Genomic DNA, 22,400 nt, shown 5'->3' on the forward strand with positions numbered 1-22,400 from the left:
TTCATCAAAATAGGTTTAGTAGTTTAGGATTCCATCGCGAACAAACAACGCACACAAAATTTTTATACATTAAGATTATATCAAACGGATGCCCATAGTCCATATTCTGATACAGACAAAGTTGCGGGTAAAAATTAGTGGAATATATGAGTAAAACAGATTGTTGTACATTATATTTACCACATCCGCGTACAGGCATTTTTTTCGTAACAACAAAGCCAAATTGAACTTCTCAAGAGATGAAATCTACATTTTCGTATTTGACTGTACCTATGTAATACATTTGATCCTGACAATCCCGGTAATCGAGTCTTCATTGTATACCCAAAAAATACATTACAATCCAAAGTGTTGTAGTACATACATTATACATACTTAAAATGGCGCGAGTCAGCGAGACGAATCAACCAGATCTAATTAATGTACATATTTCTCTACTGACACCTGATTTATGAATCTTTAGATAGCTGTCTAAGATGGGAAGCAGCTGTACTCATAAATACTATGGTAGCCCTTAATTATATTGTTGTAGGGTTAAAAATACTGTGCAGACTGTTATATCATTCTATAATAGTGATTTGAGTTCGGCAGACATAATGAGTCATCACATTAAAGCGATTGTGTCAATGACTAGCCAACTAACACGGATAATCAGTAAAGTTTTATTTGAGTACTATAGTATATAACTCTTTTTATATTTAAGTATTTCCCGATCCAGTCTTTGCAACAGTGAAAATAATAAATCATTCTATCAATAATTTACATTTATTTATTACAAACATTTCATATTGAACCCTATTTCGTCTTTATTTTAATAATTACTTAATAAAATTTGCTACCCCGTTATGCTTCAGACGTGTATGATTTAAAATAAGTTTATAACCAAGTTTCAGTATAAAATGTGGTACAACGTGTCTCTCCTCAGCGATCTATATATCTCTATTAAGTATATTTGTAATATACTAAATTAAAATTCAGCTTTCTTTAAACATATAAATGAAGAATGTTGCATGAAAAAGTTGACTCATACACACGGCGTGAAATTGCCAAGAAATTACGTGTATTGATCATTAGAAGTACATTAGATGTTCTTGTGATAATCATTGTCCTCAATACAGCGAGTCATCCACTCCTAAATATAGGCATAACATTAAATAAAAATATAATAGACGTGCGAATAGTTTTTTTAGCATTTACACACGTGCAGATGAACTGTTAATAATAATATAATAATCTTCTTATATATTTTTTTGTCACACTGTTATTTATCATACTCCATCCCTATCTTTAATTTTTTAGATACGTTTTTTAATTTTTATTATGTGTTATTAAAAATTTATAAAACCCTAAATTTTCACCCGTCTATTACTTACCAACCTCTATTTTTAATAGCGATTTAAATTTTTATATCTATACCACGTCTGCAGAGTCAGCTAGTTTTATTTTAAACAGTTTTATTGGTTATTTTTATAAGTGAATAATAAGTATAGAATCCAATTGCTTACGTGCCTATTGAAAATGTAGCAATAAAGAACTGAAGCCGTAATTGACACGACCTAAGGTCGAAAGTAAGAGGCACCCTCTTATCAGTATACAAACAAACGATGGAAAAATAGAAAATACCACTTTATAACAATTTTAATACGATTTAATTTGTGTAATTTTTAAAATGTTCGTGTTTTAAAATATATTCAACGCAATACGTCGATAAAACTGTAATCGTGCGTTACTCGGAAGGGAAATTTCTAATAAAGCCAGCTGTATGTAAACATGTAATTTTTATTATATGTGTCAATTCAGCTCCCTTTGACTTCATGAAGAGGACTTTGTAAAAATCGTCTCCGTGACTCTCACTCCTGTTTCTTTACTTATATTTATTAAAACTTAATTATATCATTACTGTGCCAGTACAATATACGTACGTACGTACGTATGTACCTACTCTCTGATAATGACCACTCATGAGAGAAGAGTGAGCTAACATGACCTTACAGTTTATTTTTCAATGTCCGTGGTCAACAGCAACAGTCACCATTTTTCATTAGGTATGCCATTTGTTGCTTATATAAAGATAATAAATATTATAAAGAAATAAACAAACGTATTCATTGTATCATCAGAACTGAAAATGGATCCTTAAATGTATTTACTCTGAATGGTGTAATCGCATCACCTTTATAAAATCACGAGAAGCTATGTCGGAATTCTTGGCACGTGCCGCTGGTCAATTTTTAAGATAATTACCGTCGCAAGACCATTCCAGACGACCGTCAGACAGCAGGCCATGTATTGCATTTAAAAACTTAGGTTGGCATTAAAGAATTTCGATATTGTATTTATTCTAATATATATATCTTACTAATATTATATATGCTAAAATATGTCATATGCCTGTTACCTTTTACGACTAAGCGGTTAAACGGGTGAAATTTCACTTTAAGATTGTTTCACGAAGACTGATTTTATATAAAAAATAACAGACAAAGACACCTAGGTATAATAGTCACTAAAAAATATTTTCGATGTTTTATTGCATTTAAAATGCCTAATATTATATATGTACATGGAAACATCTCCGGTTCAGAATATAGACAATTTCATGTTTAATATATTACTGTGACTAAATTAAGTAAAAAATATTGAATTTAAACGACCATAAGGAAGATGATGTGTTCTAAGCACATAATCTAACAGTTAAGATAATTAAAATTACATTATTTTGAATGAATGTAGCACACTTAACATTGAATGTATCGCTATGTGTAAAAGTTATTTTTGAATCACATGATAGAGCCTTGCATGTCGACTGTGTGGTTCGCTGTAATTGTAAGTAATGTAGTTTTAACTGACAAGTAATAAGTTCATTATATTTTATTCTATCTATTATAATTATATTAATATATTTTTGTCGTGTGCTTCGAAAATACCTATTAACTGACAAAGACCCATCACTGTAATTTTGTACAGGGAACATCATTCAACTGTATAAAAACAACTTTGTATGTAATAGATGAAATTTGTGTATAGTTTTTAAATAATTCTTGTATTATTTGCAGTGGTGAAATCAACTCTACACGGGCACAACAAAAGTAGGTAACATCAAAATTGATATTTTTGCCAAAATTGTAGTTTTCTTTGTTGCACATTTAGCATGCGTTGATTTAGTAATTGGTATAAAAATATTAATATGTATTATATATATAAGATTTTACTATAATTTATATTATTTACATATGTATATTATGTAAAGTTTTTGACTTTTATAAATCGTGTGTTGTTCCTTTTATTATGATCTATATTCTCTATTAACCGTTTTATTCGAATACCACTGAGCTTCTCCTAGATAGATGTGTGTTTTTCTTTATTCTTCATATTATGCTTCCGGATTGATCTCGAAAAATAGAATAGTAATTATTAGTAATAGTAGTTATTAAATAATAGAATATTAAATTAAATTTTACTACATATTTCATTATTGTATCTCTTATATCTAAGTAAAGTATATGTAGTGTTGTTTTAATTACAAATCGTCGTCCTTGTCTTGTCTGCCATTGAGATCCCATGTCACGGCAATGGCGACAATGTTATTTATTATATTAGTTACGAGTATGCGATAATTGCTTGCAGTTTACATAACAACTTTTTATGCTAAATATTTTATACAATTGTGAAAGCGCATGATTCTACACCGGTTGGTTTATTTTTTATCGGATGATGACGGAAATGTGACACCGACTGCGTTGATGTATCAGATAGGTCAGTTGGCCCAACAGACAAATTCACCAGGAATTAACTACGATGGTTTCCAGGGAGAGACGAACCACTCTGACATTACTAGCAATAGGATATTCCTGTTACTAATATGTTCCGTCTTGTTTATCCGGAATGGATGTTAATAGAATATTGGCGAAATAGATGTAGTATGTGAAAGTAGAAGTGTGCTGGTACCGGAGGGTGGGCAAACTGACCTATCCTAATGTCATCATGAGATTGTGTGATGTCTGATGCATTAGGCAAGACTCTGAATCAGTATCTGTGTATTCCCATACAATAACAGTGAATGAAGACTTTATACGCTCTTAACGTGTAATGATATATTTCAATAAGACTCGATTCTCTTTATCGTAAGAACTCCGCCATATAGTTTATAGATAGATTAAGTCAATATACTCTGGGAGCTAATAATCAACTATATACCATTACTGAGTGCATTACAAATATTTGAATATCTCAGCTTTTTTGTACTATAATATGCATGTATTATACATATAACCCATCCTCTTGAATTAGTATCTGTTGCTGAAAACTGTATTAAAATAAGTTGCATAATTTAAAAGATCTAAGCATATGGATAGCGGCGGCGACTTTGTTTTATTATATAGGGACAGTAATATTAGATACAAATTTAAAAGTGTGTCTGTCTGAATATCTGCTTCTTCTACTTTTTCATGACAAAATGGTGGTTCTTAGTCAAATTTGATAAGTAGATTGATGTTATTAGGACGATTTAGAAACATTCTTTTTTAATTAGAAAATTACATTAAAATGTTGTGTAGACGAGTGACTTCATACATAGGGTATAGCTAGTTTATATATCTATATAAAAGCAAGTTTGGTCCATTTTAAGACAGTTATTTTGTAATTTACCCATTAATATTCAACCATATGTGGCAAGACTGCTAGTGTAGGAAGAAAAATTAATTATTTACATATGAAGCTGTATTGACAAAACCGTAAACAGTTCTTGGCACGTTGTACCGATCACTAGATTAATTCCTTGGCAAAATTAGCACTGACGAACCACTGCCGCCATGTCGAAGTAGACGATTATCGTAAAGTGTGTACTAAATATTAATGTTTTGTAATGATACCATAATGAATGGACGTATACGATAGATTAAGTCATTTTGAGATATTTCATGGCCTGTATCTCACATGGAACCGTTTTTCTGTAACTTGGGGGAAATCTTCATGGAGACATACCCGCCAAGGGGAAGCTAAACGGGTACTGCCGCACACTCCAAGGTGTTCCTACCCTTTGCATTTTGCTAGGGTTACGGGCTGGCGGGAGCAATCTTCCGCAATTGCAATAGTCCCAAGCTAAACAGAGCTTGTGTTATGGGTACTAGACAACTACTATATATTCATTTTTGTTTGTACATAGAAAACGACCAATATAAACAATTATACTCATGAGTACAAATATTCGTATCGTGGGAAGAATCGAACCTGCGACTATTGGAAGTATGGCGGTATGCTAAACCGCTAGGGTACCGATGTCAAATAGTGCAATGAATGAATGGGATAGATTACGTAATTTTGATATATCACAAGGTCTGTATGTCAAATGAGACTGACCCTAGTGAACGAGATACGCTAAAATTAGGTAGTTTTGCAGGTTAGATACTATCAGTTAGTTATTCTATAGTTGGTTGAGGTTATGTAATGAATATTATTGTTTAGTAATGATATAATAATGAATGAACGTAATAGAATAAGTCGTTTTGAGATGTTTCAAGGTCTGTATGTCACATGAGACTGACCCTAGTTCGGGAGATACGATAAAATTATGAAGTGTTATATACTATTTATATATTAATTAGATAAAGAGTCTTATAGGTTTGATAGCAATGGTGTAATAAATATTAATTAGTAATATTAATAAGCCAGGACTGTTAACACAGCGCCATTTAGACCCAACTAAGTAGAGCTTGTGTTATGGGTACTAGACAACTGATATATTACATAAATACCTTATTTTGTAAATACATACGTAATATAAATAGAAAAAAACCCATACTCAAACTGTCATAACAAATGTTTACCGTGAGAGGAATAGAACTCGCGACTATCGGAACTAAAGCGACGTCTTAAACCACTAGGTCACGGAGCCCGTCAATAATGATGTTATAGTAGATGAATGCAACAGATGAAGTCATTTTAAGGTGTTCCAAGGTCTGTATGTGTCCAATATCACAAAGGTCAGTAATGTGCGAGTTATCCTAAAATTATGTTATGTTAAAGGTAGTAATAGCTTAGATACCACCAGGGGATATTTATTTAGATAAGAATCTCAATCTAGTTCTAGTTTGTTTGCGGTCTATAGAGGTGGGAGCACATGTTATCGTTTTCATATCAACTACTCTTACTGTGTAGCGATTGTATTCTATACATATTAACACTGATGTTTATAAATCCTATTGACATGCAATTTTTGCTTTTTTGTGTGTGTTCAGATTGATTTATTATACTATTTATATTCACTTTTCTATATAATAACTCAATAAAGACGTGGTGTGCTTCTTCATATTATTTCTTTAATCCACTGTTTGTTTTTATTTTAATTTGTTATAACAGTTAACTTAACTTAGAACAGTTACTTTTGCCGTGACAAAAATATAGTAGGATAATTCGTTCTGTCAATAAACGCACAATAATACCCAGACTAATACAAACAACTATACGTATGAAAAGTTTGTATCAAGCGTTCTGTTCCCTCTACTTTCGGAAATAAAGCGACATGCTAAAATACTAGACGTATTAATATCAATATATATATAATATATAATCAAATATCAATATGTCTAGGTATACAAATTCAGAAGTTAATCCAGTTTTCAATTTTTACACATACATACAAACAAATTGAAAACTGGATTTCGAAACATTCCCAGTAGCAGTACTCGTAAACATTATCAATTGACCTATTAATTACTGAGAAGGAGATAACGACCAGCACGATGATTGATTACATTCCATCTTACATAATGTACACACATATGTATAGGATTTGGAAATATTTATATTTACTGCAGTACAACATACAATACAAAAGAATAGAAAGTATTAATGCTAATAATTATAATTTTACGCGAGTCCAAATTTGTGATCGTATATGAAGAGTAGTCTAAGATTACTACGTATTTATTTGTTTAAAAAATATTGATTAATTCAAAGGTACATTATTTCTAATGAAAAAACTACTTATTTATTTTATTTTATTCAAGGCGAAGTCATTACAAAATTCATTGAAAAAATTACAGCATTACTTCTGTGGTAATATAGTATATATAAATGTATGTATGTATATATGAATATATCTACCTTTTGCTGACAGGAAAATGTATAATTCGTGATAACATCGCTCGAATGCTTTATTTATGAGGATTAGTTCTGGCTGAATGACAATATGGTTATGAATGGATCATCATATATCTGCACTTATTTTAAAGAAGAATCGGTTCCCTCAGCTAGATTCTGAAAGAGCCAAAATAATAAATATAACAAAATAAGTAATCATTTGTCTAACATTAATTTCATATATCCCATATGTATTTTAGTACATCTTAGGAGATCTTTGGGGGAGGCCTATGTCCAGCAGTGGACGTCTTCCGGGCTGCGATGATGATGATGATGATAATATGTATTTTAATCCCATTTCAATTGTGTATGTTCAGTGAAATTTAAATGTTTATAAAAACTTCTGAGAAATATTCCAGAAGCAATCTTGCCTTTTCTTTCCACCTGTTGGTTGTCTAACCTGCTAAAAGGTATCAAAGTTATTTGCCCAGTTTCTGCCACAGTTGTAAACGTGTTATATTAATAGCTGTTCCATGTCTAAGCGAACAATAGTAGATAATTATGTGATATAACAATAAGACAATGGTACTATACATCATTCGTAGGTGATAATAATTTATTAACTAAATACGTTAGGTATTTCTTGTGTCTTCATATAATTGTACTATGTACTACTGGATCGTTTTGATTCTTTTCTGAATTTGCTGTATCATCATAATTTCTGCACTCCATTATTCTTACAGTGTTAAACATATGGTCATATAAGTTTCTTGAAAGACTTAAGAACGACTGCAATAAGAAAATGCTTTTTGAAAAATGCTTTTTCATTTTAATACTCCTTTACTGTATGTCAAGTGAATCTGATCTTTTTCACCCCCCTTGACCCTCCAAAATACAGCCATGTTGGCGAATTGGAGACAATCCCGTTAACTGACAAGAGACAAAGGTACCTCAAAGGTATCTCTCCACAGGCTACTACTACTCTCGGTTTACTAGTATGATGTCCTTCTTTGGGCTACTGTTCGTCTTAAGGCTTTTTTATTCCTCTTAGAATAGGGTTGTTTTTTCAATATTAATTTTTTTCGTGGTTATATATTTGCAATAACCCAAAAATATCTCTTGCACAACACGGACATGCTTCCGTAGGAATAGAATTTAATATAAGAATAATATCAGGCTGGTCAAGCGTGTAGTTATAGGATTCCTTCTTTCTTCGTACAGATGTGATGTGATTTGAACTCCTTCTACAAGATCGTTATAATGAAAATTAGTCGTGACATATGTATTCTACTCGCTGACCACACGGACTAATATCATGTGGCACTGAACAAATTGCGCGTAGGTTACCGTCTAACGCTCCATTGACGATATAACCACTAGTAAGTACTTCATATACGAATACTATTATATATTCTGTGGTTACACCATAACCAATTAATGCAATATCCTGTAATGGGTGGTTAACTAAATTTAATCAATTGTAATCTATTTTTTGTACTGTATTTCTGGTCAAGTACAGGGTACGGGGTCGGGACAAATACGTATTAGTACCACAGGTTTAACATCACGATGTGATGTTCATCTATATTGATGGTTGGTATTTACCATCAGGTCAGGTTGTTGCCCCATTATAGACATGTATAAAAAAAGGCACAATACGATTATAAAGAACAAATTGTAATTACACCGGTGCTAAAGAAATTAAACCGTAATATTAACAGATTGCCAAATGTATATATTCTTGACGGAAGGGAACTGTATCGATTGCAGAGAAATTCCTCAAAAAGGATGAAATAATGGTGATGAAATCGAGTACCATATATAAACAAATACTAATAATATAAACAAATTGAATACCGGCTCATTTTTTAAAACTGTTAACAGAAATTTGTTCCGGATTTAACTTTAAATACTAGGTGTATTTATCCCTAGAAAGTTTTCCACGATTTAGTGATGTTTTCACCATAATTAATGGCCATCTGTTTTTCGCTTTTCATTTGCACAATTTCTACAAATTGCGTCATTGTAATGAACGTCTAAGATTGTTCTGTGCTTTGTTAATTAAACAATTTTATTGGGCACTAGCGGCCGTACCGACTTCGGCTGTAGTGAATATATTGTGTTCAATGTTCAAAGGCACGGGACCTTAATCTTCAGGAATAGCGCCGCGTAAGATGTACTAGAGGCGTCATAATGTCTTTTGTGATTCACGTGATTCCTTTCATAGTCGGCGGTTTCAAAAATAACAAGCGCTAATAGTTTTCACAGACTATCACAAAGGATACATAAGTTATGTTTTATACGTAGTTTTGATGTTTTTGGATTGGTTTTATACCAACCAATTAATAGTAGCTCATGTTATTCTCATATTTTTCTGGACTAGAATAAACAAATAGAAGCGATTGTTTATATAATGGTAGTTAAAAATATATATTATAACGTCAAATAGTGGGGTTGTCGGAGTTATTATCAACTGTCGATGTTACGATTAACGCAACATGTGATATGAATATGTGAATGCAGTAGTTATCAATAAATTATATTCGTTCTTTCTCACTAGACATAGCCACATTACTTAATCCAACGTAGCATGGGGCCAGCCTACTGTCGTACATCCAATTAATTTTGTTTGTTTTCAGTATTTCCCTTACGGGAGAGTCTTTTCTTCGTGGTCTCAGTAACTTTCGCTCTAAGTAGGTACAGGTATTAAAACTAGTAGGCGAGGACGCTCTCGATAATAGTTGCGAATTTAAATAATAATAGATCCGATTCTGTGTTGAAATAACGACCAATTGTTACTTTGTATCTGCCAACATAAAACCTTGTATGTGCCGGTAGGTTCTCCGCGTTGACTCATACGCCGTGCACGTTGTTCGTCCCAGATTCATTACGGATGTCATTGCAATCTTTTTTTCAATACCATCGTAGTGGCAAACTAACATATGGTTGGTAATGGTTAGATACGAATGGTGTGGTATATTCAAATCATCCAGGAATACATTTAAATACACACGAAATATTATCCAAATTAGCCTAGCCGTTTAGGAGTTCGCCTAATTCGCATACAGAAGAATTATATACATGCTAGTTGTTACCCGCGACTTCATCTGCACAAACATTCGCTTCTATCTAGATTATTCTTCGAAATAAAAGATAAACTATGTTCCTCGTAATAAAAGCCTATATCTTCATATTAAATTTTATTAACGTCCATTCAATAGATTAGTCGTGAAAAAGAAACAAACAGACATACACACTTTCGCATTTATAATATTAGTAAGGTTATATTAAGATACAGTGACGCGGACATAACTCATATGGTTGGACACCGCTGAGGTCCAAGGTATGCCTGCTTTAATATAATAAGGACAAACGTATATAGCTTGTTTGTATTATGCCTAAGTTTGTGTGTTTATAGTAAAAGTAACGTGTCTCGAATTATTAAAGGCTCACAGATTCGACATGGGCATTGACCAACATAATAAACAATTGCAGAACTAATTTCAAGGAATTTCGCGAGGAAAATTGTATGTTGAACGTTGTGTATATACCTGTCTACAAATGTATACTAATATTATAAAGCTAATCTTAGGAACTACTGGTTCGAATTTAAAAAAATTGTGTTGGATAGTCCATTTGTCGAGTAAGTAATATAACATTACGATACGACCAATAGAAGCGGAGCTGCAATGAAAAATGTTGCAAAAGATAGGGAAATGAAATGCAGACGTAGTTGCGCGGGTCAGCTAGTTTAACATAAACAAGTACATATTGTTCCACAAAAAAGTATCTGGCTATTAAAGTAATTTTTAAGAATATCACCTCCACTCGAAGTAACTGAAAATTCTGTATCGAGCCTCAGTGTATTAGAGTTAGAGTAAAAAAGTTGATCACGTATTTAGGGACGGCCTCGGTGGACTGTCGCTTTAGCACATGAGTCTTACTTCCGATGGTCGCGGTTTCGATTCCTCGCACGGTACTAACATTTGTATTAATGACTATGATTTTTTGTATTGGTCTCTGTGTTTTCTATGTATATTCTGAATGTATTTACATAAAAATGTACATAAGTGTTTGTATCAGTTTGTTTAGTACTCATAACACGAGCATGATTTGTTGTAATCAGTAGAGTACTCATGTTATTCCAAATACTAATATTGCATTATCGGTGTAACTCAATTTTTTATAGAACAAAATTATAATAACAATGAACATTGTGCACTTGGTAACACTTTGAATGAATACACAGTAATAAACACTATTAAAATTGATTGAACCCGTGCCGTATAGTAGCAATGTGTAGTTACTAAACAACTTTGCTTCCCAACACCAATTACTCTAATAAACGGGGAGTTGAACGAGTCAATCTGTTCGTCATTTTACACTGTAGAGTCAGTTGCAATAACATTAATTTTAACTGCCTTTGAAAATGGGAACTCTGATTTGGACTATATATTTTATGTGAGTGTATTTATGTGATATTTTTATTAATTAATCGCTACAACAATTCTGATGATGCTTATTACAATAAGTACAGTTAGATCTATACAAATTTTGAAATTTATTCGTGGAATTAAACACGCTTGTATATTATAGTAATGAATTTGATATTGTTAATATGTTTGTTAGCTTTTATACTATATTAAGGACATGTTAATATTATTAATTGTATAGTAATTAGTGCTAAAATTAATTACATATCACTAATACGCGGAATATGAATACAATAGTTTCATTTTAGCATAGAGAAAATTGGCAAGCACGTAGTATGATTCAAGTTTGACTAATTAGTAGTGTTGTTGGGAGGCCAAACATTGTTATTATTGTATGTATCTATATGTGGTATTCGTAGTATATCTGTGGAGTACAAATATTTTTTATAGAGAAATGTAGGGCTGCAACAGAATAGAATTCACTTTACAGCGTTCACATGAGGACGGCCTCGGTGGTCTAGCGATAAACCGCTAAAGCACTACTACTGCTTTCTGTTGGTCGCAGGTTCGATTGCCTCGCACTGTGCAAACATTTGTATTAATGAGTATGATTGTTTGTGTCGGTTAGGGTGTTTTCTATATATAATATACATGTATTTACGAAAAAAATATATCTATGTATTGTCTCAGTTATCTAGTACCTATAACACAAGTTTTTAGGTTAACTTGGGTCTAGATGGCGCTGTGTGAATTGTCCTGACATTATTGTTATTATTATTATTGTTTCGATATATTCTACGTTGTAGTGTTGTTTTGATCTACATCTGGTTTTGTGGTCACTTTTTTGGTAACCACTTGACAAAATTTCCAGTGATGATAAAAACTAAATGTCAATACTAACGTCATTCGTTCAAGGGATTTATACTTGTTTAATCAAGTAAATCGACGACGACAATAAATGAGTTGAATGGATTTCAATTAGATACTTCAGTGTAACTAATGTGTATTGTAAGCTACTGAATGGCATATTCTAACTAGTGTTAATTTGTTGAATGTTTGTTGGCTAGACATTGTCTACGAATTCATAATGTTATTCTTTTGGTTTTAAATCTATATAATACTATTGTTTATTAGCATAGCTCACGATAAAAAGTGTATTTATTTTATTGTACTAAGGGAATGAAACAAGTAATAGTTTCCGGAATCGGCGATAAAAAAATTAATAAAGCCTTAAATCTGTACTAAGATTGTAAAGCTGAAGAGTTGAGTTTGTTAGTTGAACACACTAATCTCAGGAACTAAATTCGAATATTTGATATTGAACAATTATTTTAGTGTTTGTAAGCCTATTTAACTGGGAAGACAATAGGCTATTTAACATTAAACTGTAGTCGAATGGAAGTGGTATATCAATATTTATTATTACAGATTACAATACAATATAGGTAAATGTAATGCAATACGGGATCTTTTATGTGACGCAGACGGAGCTGCACGGATCAGCTGGTTAAATTCGTATAAGATTTTCAAAAAGCATTAGTAATAATGGTAATTAAAATAAGCTCAATTAATGTAAGCACTTTTAAACCAAGACTAATAATCAAGAAACACTAGATGTTATAGTTAGTCATTTCATAGGAACTTTTCTCTATTTTGTCTTAGTACAATGTCTATTATCTAAAAGGAAGATAAAAATAAATTCTCAAAGAATGATAGAAATAGATAGCTCAGGGTGGCGGGGGCGTCTCTGCATGCCGGAACATTCATGTAAGGAAGGTGTAGTATAAATGATACATGCTATCTCGTCTTGAGAATTATACGCGACTGGGATCGATCAATATAATTCGCAGATGTTTTGCGAACTAATTCGTTAATTCAGATTTAATTCGTTCTTTTAAGTCAGAGAAAATTAGCATGCTGGTAATCCTTTATGTATAGTATATGTATTTTTTGCGTTGTACCTCAATGAACTAAAGGCTGAAAATTCTGTAAACAATCTGGTAGTTCATCTTTTGGGAGCGCTGCTCATAAACCTAATCCCTTGTGTTGATAACATTTTATTCTATCTTCCTCTGCTAGTTTTTAATCTTATTAAAAAATAATGTCGACGACTTGAGTTCCGTCTTGACTTCACACGTATAAAATAGATTATTGTAATGCAATTAGATTAAGAAGGTCTTATCACTACTTGTATGTGGGGTTACCAATATCTTGAGTGGGTCTAAACTCGGTGTAAACCAAAACAAAGTAAACTTATGTTCAATCGTAAATTAAATATAATATTTATACCAATTGTCTACTATAATAAGGCAAGTTCTGCTTAACTCGGGACTAGATGGCGCTTTGTGAATTGTCCAGTGTTATTATTATTATAGGTAGACAAAGGTAATTGGACGAAAAGGGACGGAAAGACACTAAAAAAGAGATGGATGGGATGGATTTTGTGAAAGATGATTTGTATGAAAGGAGAATAAGTTCAGATATGACAGCTGATAGGGATCAGTTGAAGAAGAGGACATACTGCGCCGATCGCAAATAATGAGATAAAGGCTAGGAAATGATGATAGCTAAACAGAGGTTCACAGACGACATTAAATTGTACCCCAGTAAATTCATGTAAATAGCCGATTTTAAATCCACGTGTCGACCATAGTATACCATAATACATCGTTAACCGTAACTACGGTCACGGCCGATACAGCCGATTGCACGATCCAGCAAAAACAAATTCGTTACGATGTATTAGCGACAGAACCATACATAAACATGGCCTCTAATTTTACTGATATTGACTTGTTAAAATTAAATAATATTACATACATTATGACTCACGTTTCTTTGCCTATGGTTTATTTAAATATTCATTCATTACATCGTTTCCCCCAGTATTGGACTTGCCCATTACGTTTGGAAAATTCCATGTTTTGTTAGTACTTAGTTTTTGTCAACGTAATTTAATGCTTATTCTAGCGTCTTATTATAATAGCGATAATGAAATTACTTTTCGAATTGCAACGCCAAAATGTCCTGATGAAAAGCTGGAACCGTCGGTTATCATATCATCATCTCCGATCGATTCATCGTTTAATTCAAACAGGGATCGTAATTATGACGACCTGAGCCGAGGTTCGAACCCTTAGCGGTGCTCTCAGACTAAAGTCGTATCTGTCAGGCGTGAGTTGACCGTCAACCGCTCCATAAGCCTTTGCGCGGGTTTGAAGTGCCATCTGCACTCGCCAGACCACCTGCGGCTAACAACATTAGAGTAGTTCTAAAAAAATCATCATCTATAAACAAGCTCTGATCTCCACCTATTTATATCTATATTTACATGAAGAACACAGAAGTTATTCTAATGATACCTATCTATCACGAGGTCAAGAGTTACTGTCACATAGCATTGAAGTGACATGGCTCAGGGAAAAAAACAAATTATAAAAAAAAATATGAGACTACGCAATCCTTCTGTACATGTATTAGAAATCATTCATAAATTCACACGTTAATGGAAGTGTGACTCTGTGTGACAGGGAGTGGAAGCAAACACAAATGTAATGTCATCACATTTGAAAATCGACATATCTTGTAATATATAAAATTCTCGTGTCACTCAGGGTTGGTTTTCTTGGTTTATGTGGTATTAAAAAATACATATAATCCTAAATTTTCACCCTTCTATCACCAACTCTTATTTTTAAATAGCGTAATATAAACCAACTCTTATTTTTAAATAGCGTAATATATAAAAATAATTAGTTTAATTATTTCTAGATGTAAAATTGTAACATATGTAACGTCACACTGGGGAGGAGGAATCTTTCTAATGTGATAACTGTGACATGATTTTTGTTTGAAGTTTCTGACGGCTACTTATATAAAGTTGTTTATGTATATGCACTATTCTTATACGAGTTTCTATGTTTTATTTACCTCTAATAGGCCTTCACAAATTTCCGTAAGTTTTTTACCAATTAGTGTATAATATAAGCCTTGTTCTAGTTCAAATAAAACCTTTCGGAAGGTCGGACCAATCAACATTATGTTCAAAACAATTCATTAAGACATTACCAATTAAATTAACCCACTTACAACATTGGAACATTTTGTCTTATTGATCTAAAATTAACCACATATCTATTAAGTTTAATTAATCTTACTAATATCACAAACGCGAAAGTTTGTCTGTATGGATGGATGTTTGTTACTTTTTCACATAAAAAGTACAGAATGGATTTTAATGTAATTAAGCTATATTATTATAAATATAGCTTATACATCAGAATAACACATGCTATAAAGTACACGCGGGTACAGCTAGTGTACCAATAAAAATATTGTAAATATAATATTACTATAGTAATATAATTCGTATGTAATAGAAATTAATAGGGTAGGTTATTACATTGTTGTTATATGTATATGATGCAACATATGACATGTCTTCCACACAATAAGTGGGAATACAGTGTTGTTGAATTACGAATCCGTAAATAAAAATAGAGAGTGTATATATTTTTGAAAAGAAAATAGTTATTGGAAAATGAATGGAAATACGATTTCGCTTAGGAAGAATGTCTTCCACACTCCGAATACCCCAAAGTAACACCAAATTTAAACTCACCTTTACTCAGGAACGTTTCGATGTATATTGTATAGTTTAATTAATGGCCACGCACTCTAGTGTGTATTTTAATAAAAACATTATATCATTATATCAAATGAATCAATAATTTTCTTCTTTTAAAATATGGAACGTCGTTTTTTCGTCCAGTTCTTATTTTCAATAATGTTATTCTTCTAAATTTGAAATTTAAATGGCGACATGTTTTCATAGGTGGCCAGTATTATTGAGCTTCTTTGCTCCAGTAAGAAAGCCAGTGATTACAACCTGCTTAGACTAAGGAAATTCGGACTATGGAGTGTTTAAGCGTGTTTAATAATAACTAACAACTAATGCTAATAAAATGTAAACTTTAATGTAATGTAACGTAAACTGTAAAGTCTAAAAAACAGTTAACCTACAACCTCATCTTTATTATACTGCATTGTTATTAGACTCGTAATATTAAATAATGATATGGCTGCGCTTATCTCGTCCTTGGGTTTACCGAGTTCCAAGCTATAATAATAAACGAATGTGGCTGTATAAACAGGAAACACTTGTGTTTATCTGTATAATTATAACATTTTACCAACGCATTATAATATGTGAAAAATGCTGTACATTTCTCTGTTTCAGTCTCTGGATACTAATAATTTCACGTTAAATTTAAATATCAATTTATGAAACAATTTTAACTAGATTAACAATCATATAATTATTAGTATTTTTTTTCATTTTTAATATGGGGCTTTTAAAATAAGTACCTACTGTAAATTTCTAACAGAATACCAAAACAAAAAAGTTATCTAAATTATACGTTAAAGCTCATTTCTAACACATCAGTAAGTTTGTAACTGCGTTATTTTTTGTATAACAATTCTGATTAAAACACTAAACAGAAATAAAATAGTAATTTTATTATATTTAAATTCCTTCTACTTAGTTCCGATACCTGAAAGGTTTCAGTTTATCAGTCTCAGTGTTGGATATTATTAGTTATACAACCTGTATATCTTTTAAGAAATTAGCAGGGTTGTCAATCATAATAAAAACAAACTAAGTCCTCGTTCGAAGAAATTAAAATTTCATTAAATCTCGTACTTACTGTATTTGACCGATTTCTTAAGGCCAGATGTCGTACAAAAGCTTAAAATCCTATTTGTAAGAGCATCCGTGTACGGTTGTCATCTGGAAGTTAGTTAATTATAAAAAAAATCCTTTTGACGTCAATTCATCTTTGTTTAGAACGTACGAGGTGACCGATAAAAAATATTTAAACATGTAACAGAAATGCAAAATATTATTTTGAAGTCTTAAAACTTGTATGCATTATATTAATTTCTATGTATATCTGAGTCAGTAACATATTCAACAAACTCATTAACACGTTGAAGACCGCATTGAAAAATCTTATTTATCACAGAGGGACCGGCATTTTTTTATTGTTAATTACGTATATTATCTTTTTAATATGTTTTAGTGTATAATAATTTGGGGTAGACATTATTTAACCCCTTGATTTATATCAACTATAAAGCCCACGAGTGATCACCCAATCTCAAAGTGTCAAACTTTCGTTACCAACCGGTGGGCATGCGGTCTTTAACGTGTTAAACATTGAATGGGAGGTGAAATTTAGTGCGGTACTATTTGTAAATCGATTCATTACTGCATAGTTCATTTTAAACACTTTATAAATTATAAGAACTCTGGAATACAGGAATCCCGATAAACAGCTACAGAAGTCATCGCTCCGGATCGCTGACGTCATATGACGTCACACAGTGAACCTGTTTAAATACTTAACATATATCTTTCAAGCATCTTACGTACTTCATATGTAATCTTTGTTTAATGTATTTAAATCATTCAAATAAAATGTGAGAAACACGTCTTATTTGCGTTACCAAATTCTAAATAGTTCTTTGAAACAAACGCCACATTTGTTAAAGTGCTAGGCGTTATTATCTGCGACACTTAACGATTTAGCTATTATCTACAGTAAGGTTATTATGCTACTTTAGTATAATTAGTTTTACTACAAAAAGTTTGATTGTTATTGTGAAGCGCTGGATATAATATATGGGTTTGACAAAGTCTCTAAATGTACATCCACAAATAATATGTTGTTTTGAAAAGTGTTCTTATGTAGACCGTGTATAAATTTGTATGCATAACTATATCTGATGCTGATGGTCTATTCTCGCTATCAAGCGTACATTTCATGATGTGATTTGTTTTTAATAAGTGACGATTGTAAGACCTGACAATAAAATTATTAGATATACCATAAATTAATTAATTATTTGCCCTTAGTTCATAGTAATCCTTAAAGCAACTTGGTGTAAGATGTATATTACATAGATAAATCTAACGAATTTCTCATATATCAGTGTTATCATTAATGTATATTATTGATACTAGCTGATCCCGTGACTTTAACTTTATGGAATTTAACTCTATTTTTTTTGTTTAAATAGATATTGCCTAAGTTACTCCTTATCACATCAGATACCTGCCAAAGAAAGTCCCGTCAAAATCGGTCCAGCTATTTCAGAGATTAGCCGGAACAAACAGACAGACAGACAAAAATTGTAAAAAAAAATATTTTGCATATGTACCATCTTTATATTCATATGCATGTAGTAAAAACAGTTATTTCAATATTACAAATAGACATTACAATTTTATTTATATGTATAGTCGATATTAGACATAATTTATATTATGCACTTTACACAAAGTGGATCAGGTTTACCGCTCCAGATCAATTGTAACCGATAAACAACGACCAAACAATATGTTGTAACGAAAAGATTAGCCCCATGTTAAAAATAATAATAATAATTGGTAAGTTCAATAAGATACCAAAGGATATAGTGGAATACCTTTAAATAAATTTAAAGCATCTGTTATATCATATTTATTGAGGAAAGCGTATTCACTAAACAATTAACTAAATGACAAACGTGCATGACAGAAGTCGTTCATGCACGTGATTTTCATTTAATGTTATACATATACATCTTTATAAATGTAAAATGTACATAATATAGACTTAAAAAAATCTGTTGAGTTTCTTGTCAGTTCTTTTCAATCGAATCTGTATACTAGGCAGGACTCAACTTGACGTTCATGAATAAATGATTTTTGAATTTGAAGTCTTAAAATAAATCAAGTCGAAAATGCCATCTTCATGTCATTGAAATGTTTAATTATTACGTTCCAGTACTGCTCGAGGCGTGTCACAACGACGCATCATGCCTCCAGGACCGCGCCGGGCTGGAAGCCATCACACAACTACACAGACAGCTCGACGACGACGCCAACGGGAACGTGGATCTCAGCGAGAGCGATGATGTTAGTATACTCTCTCTTATTTATAGTCGTTAGAAAACAATGAACGAGATAGAAATAGACCTTTTGGCTACACATTAAAAGACATCACGCCACTGTATGACGATGCCAATAGAAACGTCGATACAATAGACTCGATAGTGTTAACTCTTTCTATTGTATTACTTAATTGTATGAATGATAGAAACAGAGATAAAAGATTTTACATGTGATTTGAAATCCAGCGATATGGTATTCCTATATACCATATATAGATAGGGTATTCCTTTGGTAACACTTGTCCACTTATGCGAATAAACTATTATATAAACATATAGGTAATAATTCGTCAGAATACAAATATATATTTTTTGTATTTTTCACATAAATTGAACTCGAAACCACGTGTCATAAATTTTCACGTGATTTGTTTTTCAATCAAATAATACTTTGCAATAAGATTGTTTGGTATTGGGAGGCCACAATACAATCTCATTGCAGAGTTGTACACTTTTAAACGCTATATATATAATGAAATTGCAACAATATATTAACAGAGAATCGAACTGAAACAATTTGGCATTACACCAACCGGACATGTGACGCTTAAGCCTGCTCATGAAAAACCAATTTCCTTTAGTAAATCATTGAATTTAGTTGTTACATATGTCTACATTTTGTTTAAGAACGTACAGTACGTAAGAGTATAGTAGTTTAGTCACGCCAGAGTCACAGCACAGTGGATTCTGATTTATTTTGTCATCATACTAATAAAAGAAACGCGGTTTACCTCACGTTAAAGATTTTGTATCAGGGGAAACTGAGGAGATAGAAACAGAAGTCTATCTTAGAGGTCTGAGTGTTCATATTTATCAGAACAAGAAGCCAGTGAATAGCCAGTGAATTATTGTTTTGTGTTATAAATATAAAAGAAGATAAAGTCGGAAAAGAGAGTCTGGAGATGCCCATAGTTTGATATCAAAGAAATGTGTGTAAAACTGGAAAGTAGCTTTAGGTTTTATCTGCCTATCTCATTAACGAGTCTGGCAATATTACGTAGTTAGACTAGTGTTGAACATTAAAACTTCACGTCGCTTAATACTACAACTCCTACAATCAGGGTAAGAGGATTGCTCATTAGTGCCATAATTCATGCAAATATTTTAAAACATTGATCTTTTTACTCATATAAAAAAGATACAAATTATCAAAGGATTTGTCTTAATAGTTGTATAATTTTATTTCTAAAGGTATTCTAATTTTGTTTGAAATACTAACCTAACCTAATCAAGTAACATTATAATACGTTTATTGGACGTTTGGCATTTGGCCAGAACTGAAGTGTGACACTATTTCTTTTCACATTATTTATTGTATTCTTACATTTTTCTTTCCACTAATATTCTCTATAGCTAACGCTTGTCATGACATTAAAATACTGATGATAAATAAGCGCTAATATGTAAATCTTATCATTTTCTAAATACATTAAAATGTATAAAAATGTGCAAAAACTTACTATATTTTTCCATTGCCTTCTTTGTTATTTATGAATTAAAATAATCTCAAAAGTGTATATATTTTGAATGCGTATTTCTTCCCTTTGATATAATTAAAGGTAACTAATCGCAAAGGCCATTTCGACTTGAATTTTGGAATAACTAATATCTTCGCAAAAAAGTTATTTGATGTCAAAAAAAAGTTAACACTAGATAAAAAATAACACTATATATAAGACTTTTAAAATAGTTTACAGTTGAAAGGGTTATTTATACTCTAAGTTACATATTCGTTTATTATTGGCAGTAAATATCAGTGGCAATATTAAATACGGCAATAAAGTTACATTTTAAATTGTTACCAACCTACCGGCTCTGCATGATGTGTGGCAAATTTTATTGTAGCTCTAGTATTCTGTGGAAGTGACCTATGACAAAAAGAAAACTAATCTATGTTTGTACAGATTCATAATAATTAGATTTGGGAAAGTTTATCTGTAATATAGTTGTATGATACATCGCTCTTTGCCTGATTACTAAATAAATATGAAACACAGTTTTCGTCTGGCGTCTGTTTTCTTCTGTGTCTGTGCTCACACTAATTGACGCTTGTTGTTATTGTTTTGATTAGCAACTACGCTTCTCATAACAAATGAAACTAATGAACACAATTTGCTTGTGAACAGCCGAGTTAAAGTAATCAATACAATTGTAAATATGAATTGCGGACTATTTACTACCGGCATTTGTTGATTTGTATTTCGTTCCAAGCTCTGAAAACATGGCTGATTAATATGTAACACAGATATATACTGTCACGCCAGTCTCCGATTGGGGTAGGCAGAGATAAAGGAATACGAAATGATACAATTAATTTTGTGGCACCTACCTACTAATTGTATACATTTAGATATTATTTTCGTTTAATGAATAATGAGTCATTAAATAAGAATGCATCACATATGTTCTTTGTTATGATAAAATATGAATTACACTTTGTCACGTACATTGAGAATCGTAGGGTATTTTGATCAATATTAACTCAGGGGACTTGAATTAAATTTATGTGTATATAAAGAATTGCCATATTATTTAGTAAACATGTTGCTATTTCAATTTTAGTCACTTAAATGATGTCCAATTTTTAATGAAATAAAAAATTGTTTAAATCATTAAGAAACAATGAATACTTACCTACTTGATGGATTTATATTATTTTGTTTAATTCTGCTACAATTAGCATACATACAATATATAGCAGGAGTTCCGCAAAATAACACCTCATTCGATTAAATTAGTCCTACATTACATTAATGCAGATGCATTATGTAATGTAAGTCCCACGCAAATCGTCTGAATGTCTGTGGCTCTAATATAATACATGAAAAAATTACATTTATCCTTAAGAGCAACACGTAAGTTTGTTGCTCATTCTTCTTATGTTGAGTT

The 22,400-nt window shown here is 31.8% G+C and overlaps 1 protein-coding gene across 4 annotated transcripts in view; it reads left to right on the forward strand.

The window, feature by feature from the left end:
- LOC131854019 (stromal interaction molecule homolog) overlaps positions 1 to 22,400 on the forward strand; it is a 59,837-nt gene that overhangs the window by 4,293 nt on the left and 33,144 nt on the right. For 2 of the 4 annotated variants that reach the window (XM_059205143.1, XM_059205144.1), the window contains exons 2-3: positions 3,057 to 3,089; positions 19,346 to 19,476. In XM_059205143.1, the coding sequence (XP_059061126.1) occupies positions 3,057 to 3,089; positions 19,346 to 19,476 (164 nt within the window). The remainder of the gene's footprint in view (positions 1 to 3,056; positions 3,090 to 19,345; positions 19,477 to 22,400) is intronic. The other 2 variants (XM_059205145.1, XM_059205146.1) reach the window with 1 other exon arrangement.

The sequence above is a fragment of the Achroia grisella genome, unplaced genomic scaffold, assembly GCF_030625045.1.
Source record: "Achroia grisella isolate CSIRO2021 unplaced genomic scaffold, CSIRO_AGI_Agris_v1 utg918, whole genome shotgun sequence".
Taxonomy (NCBI): Eukaryota; Metazoa; Arthropoda; class Insecta; order Lepidoptera; family Pyralidae; genus Achroia; species Achroia grisella.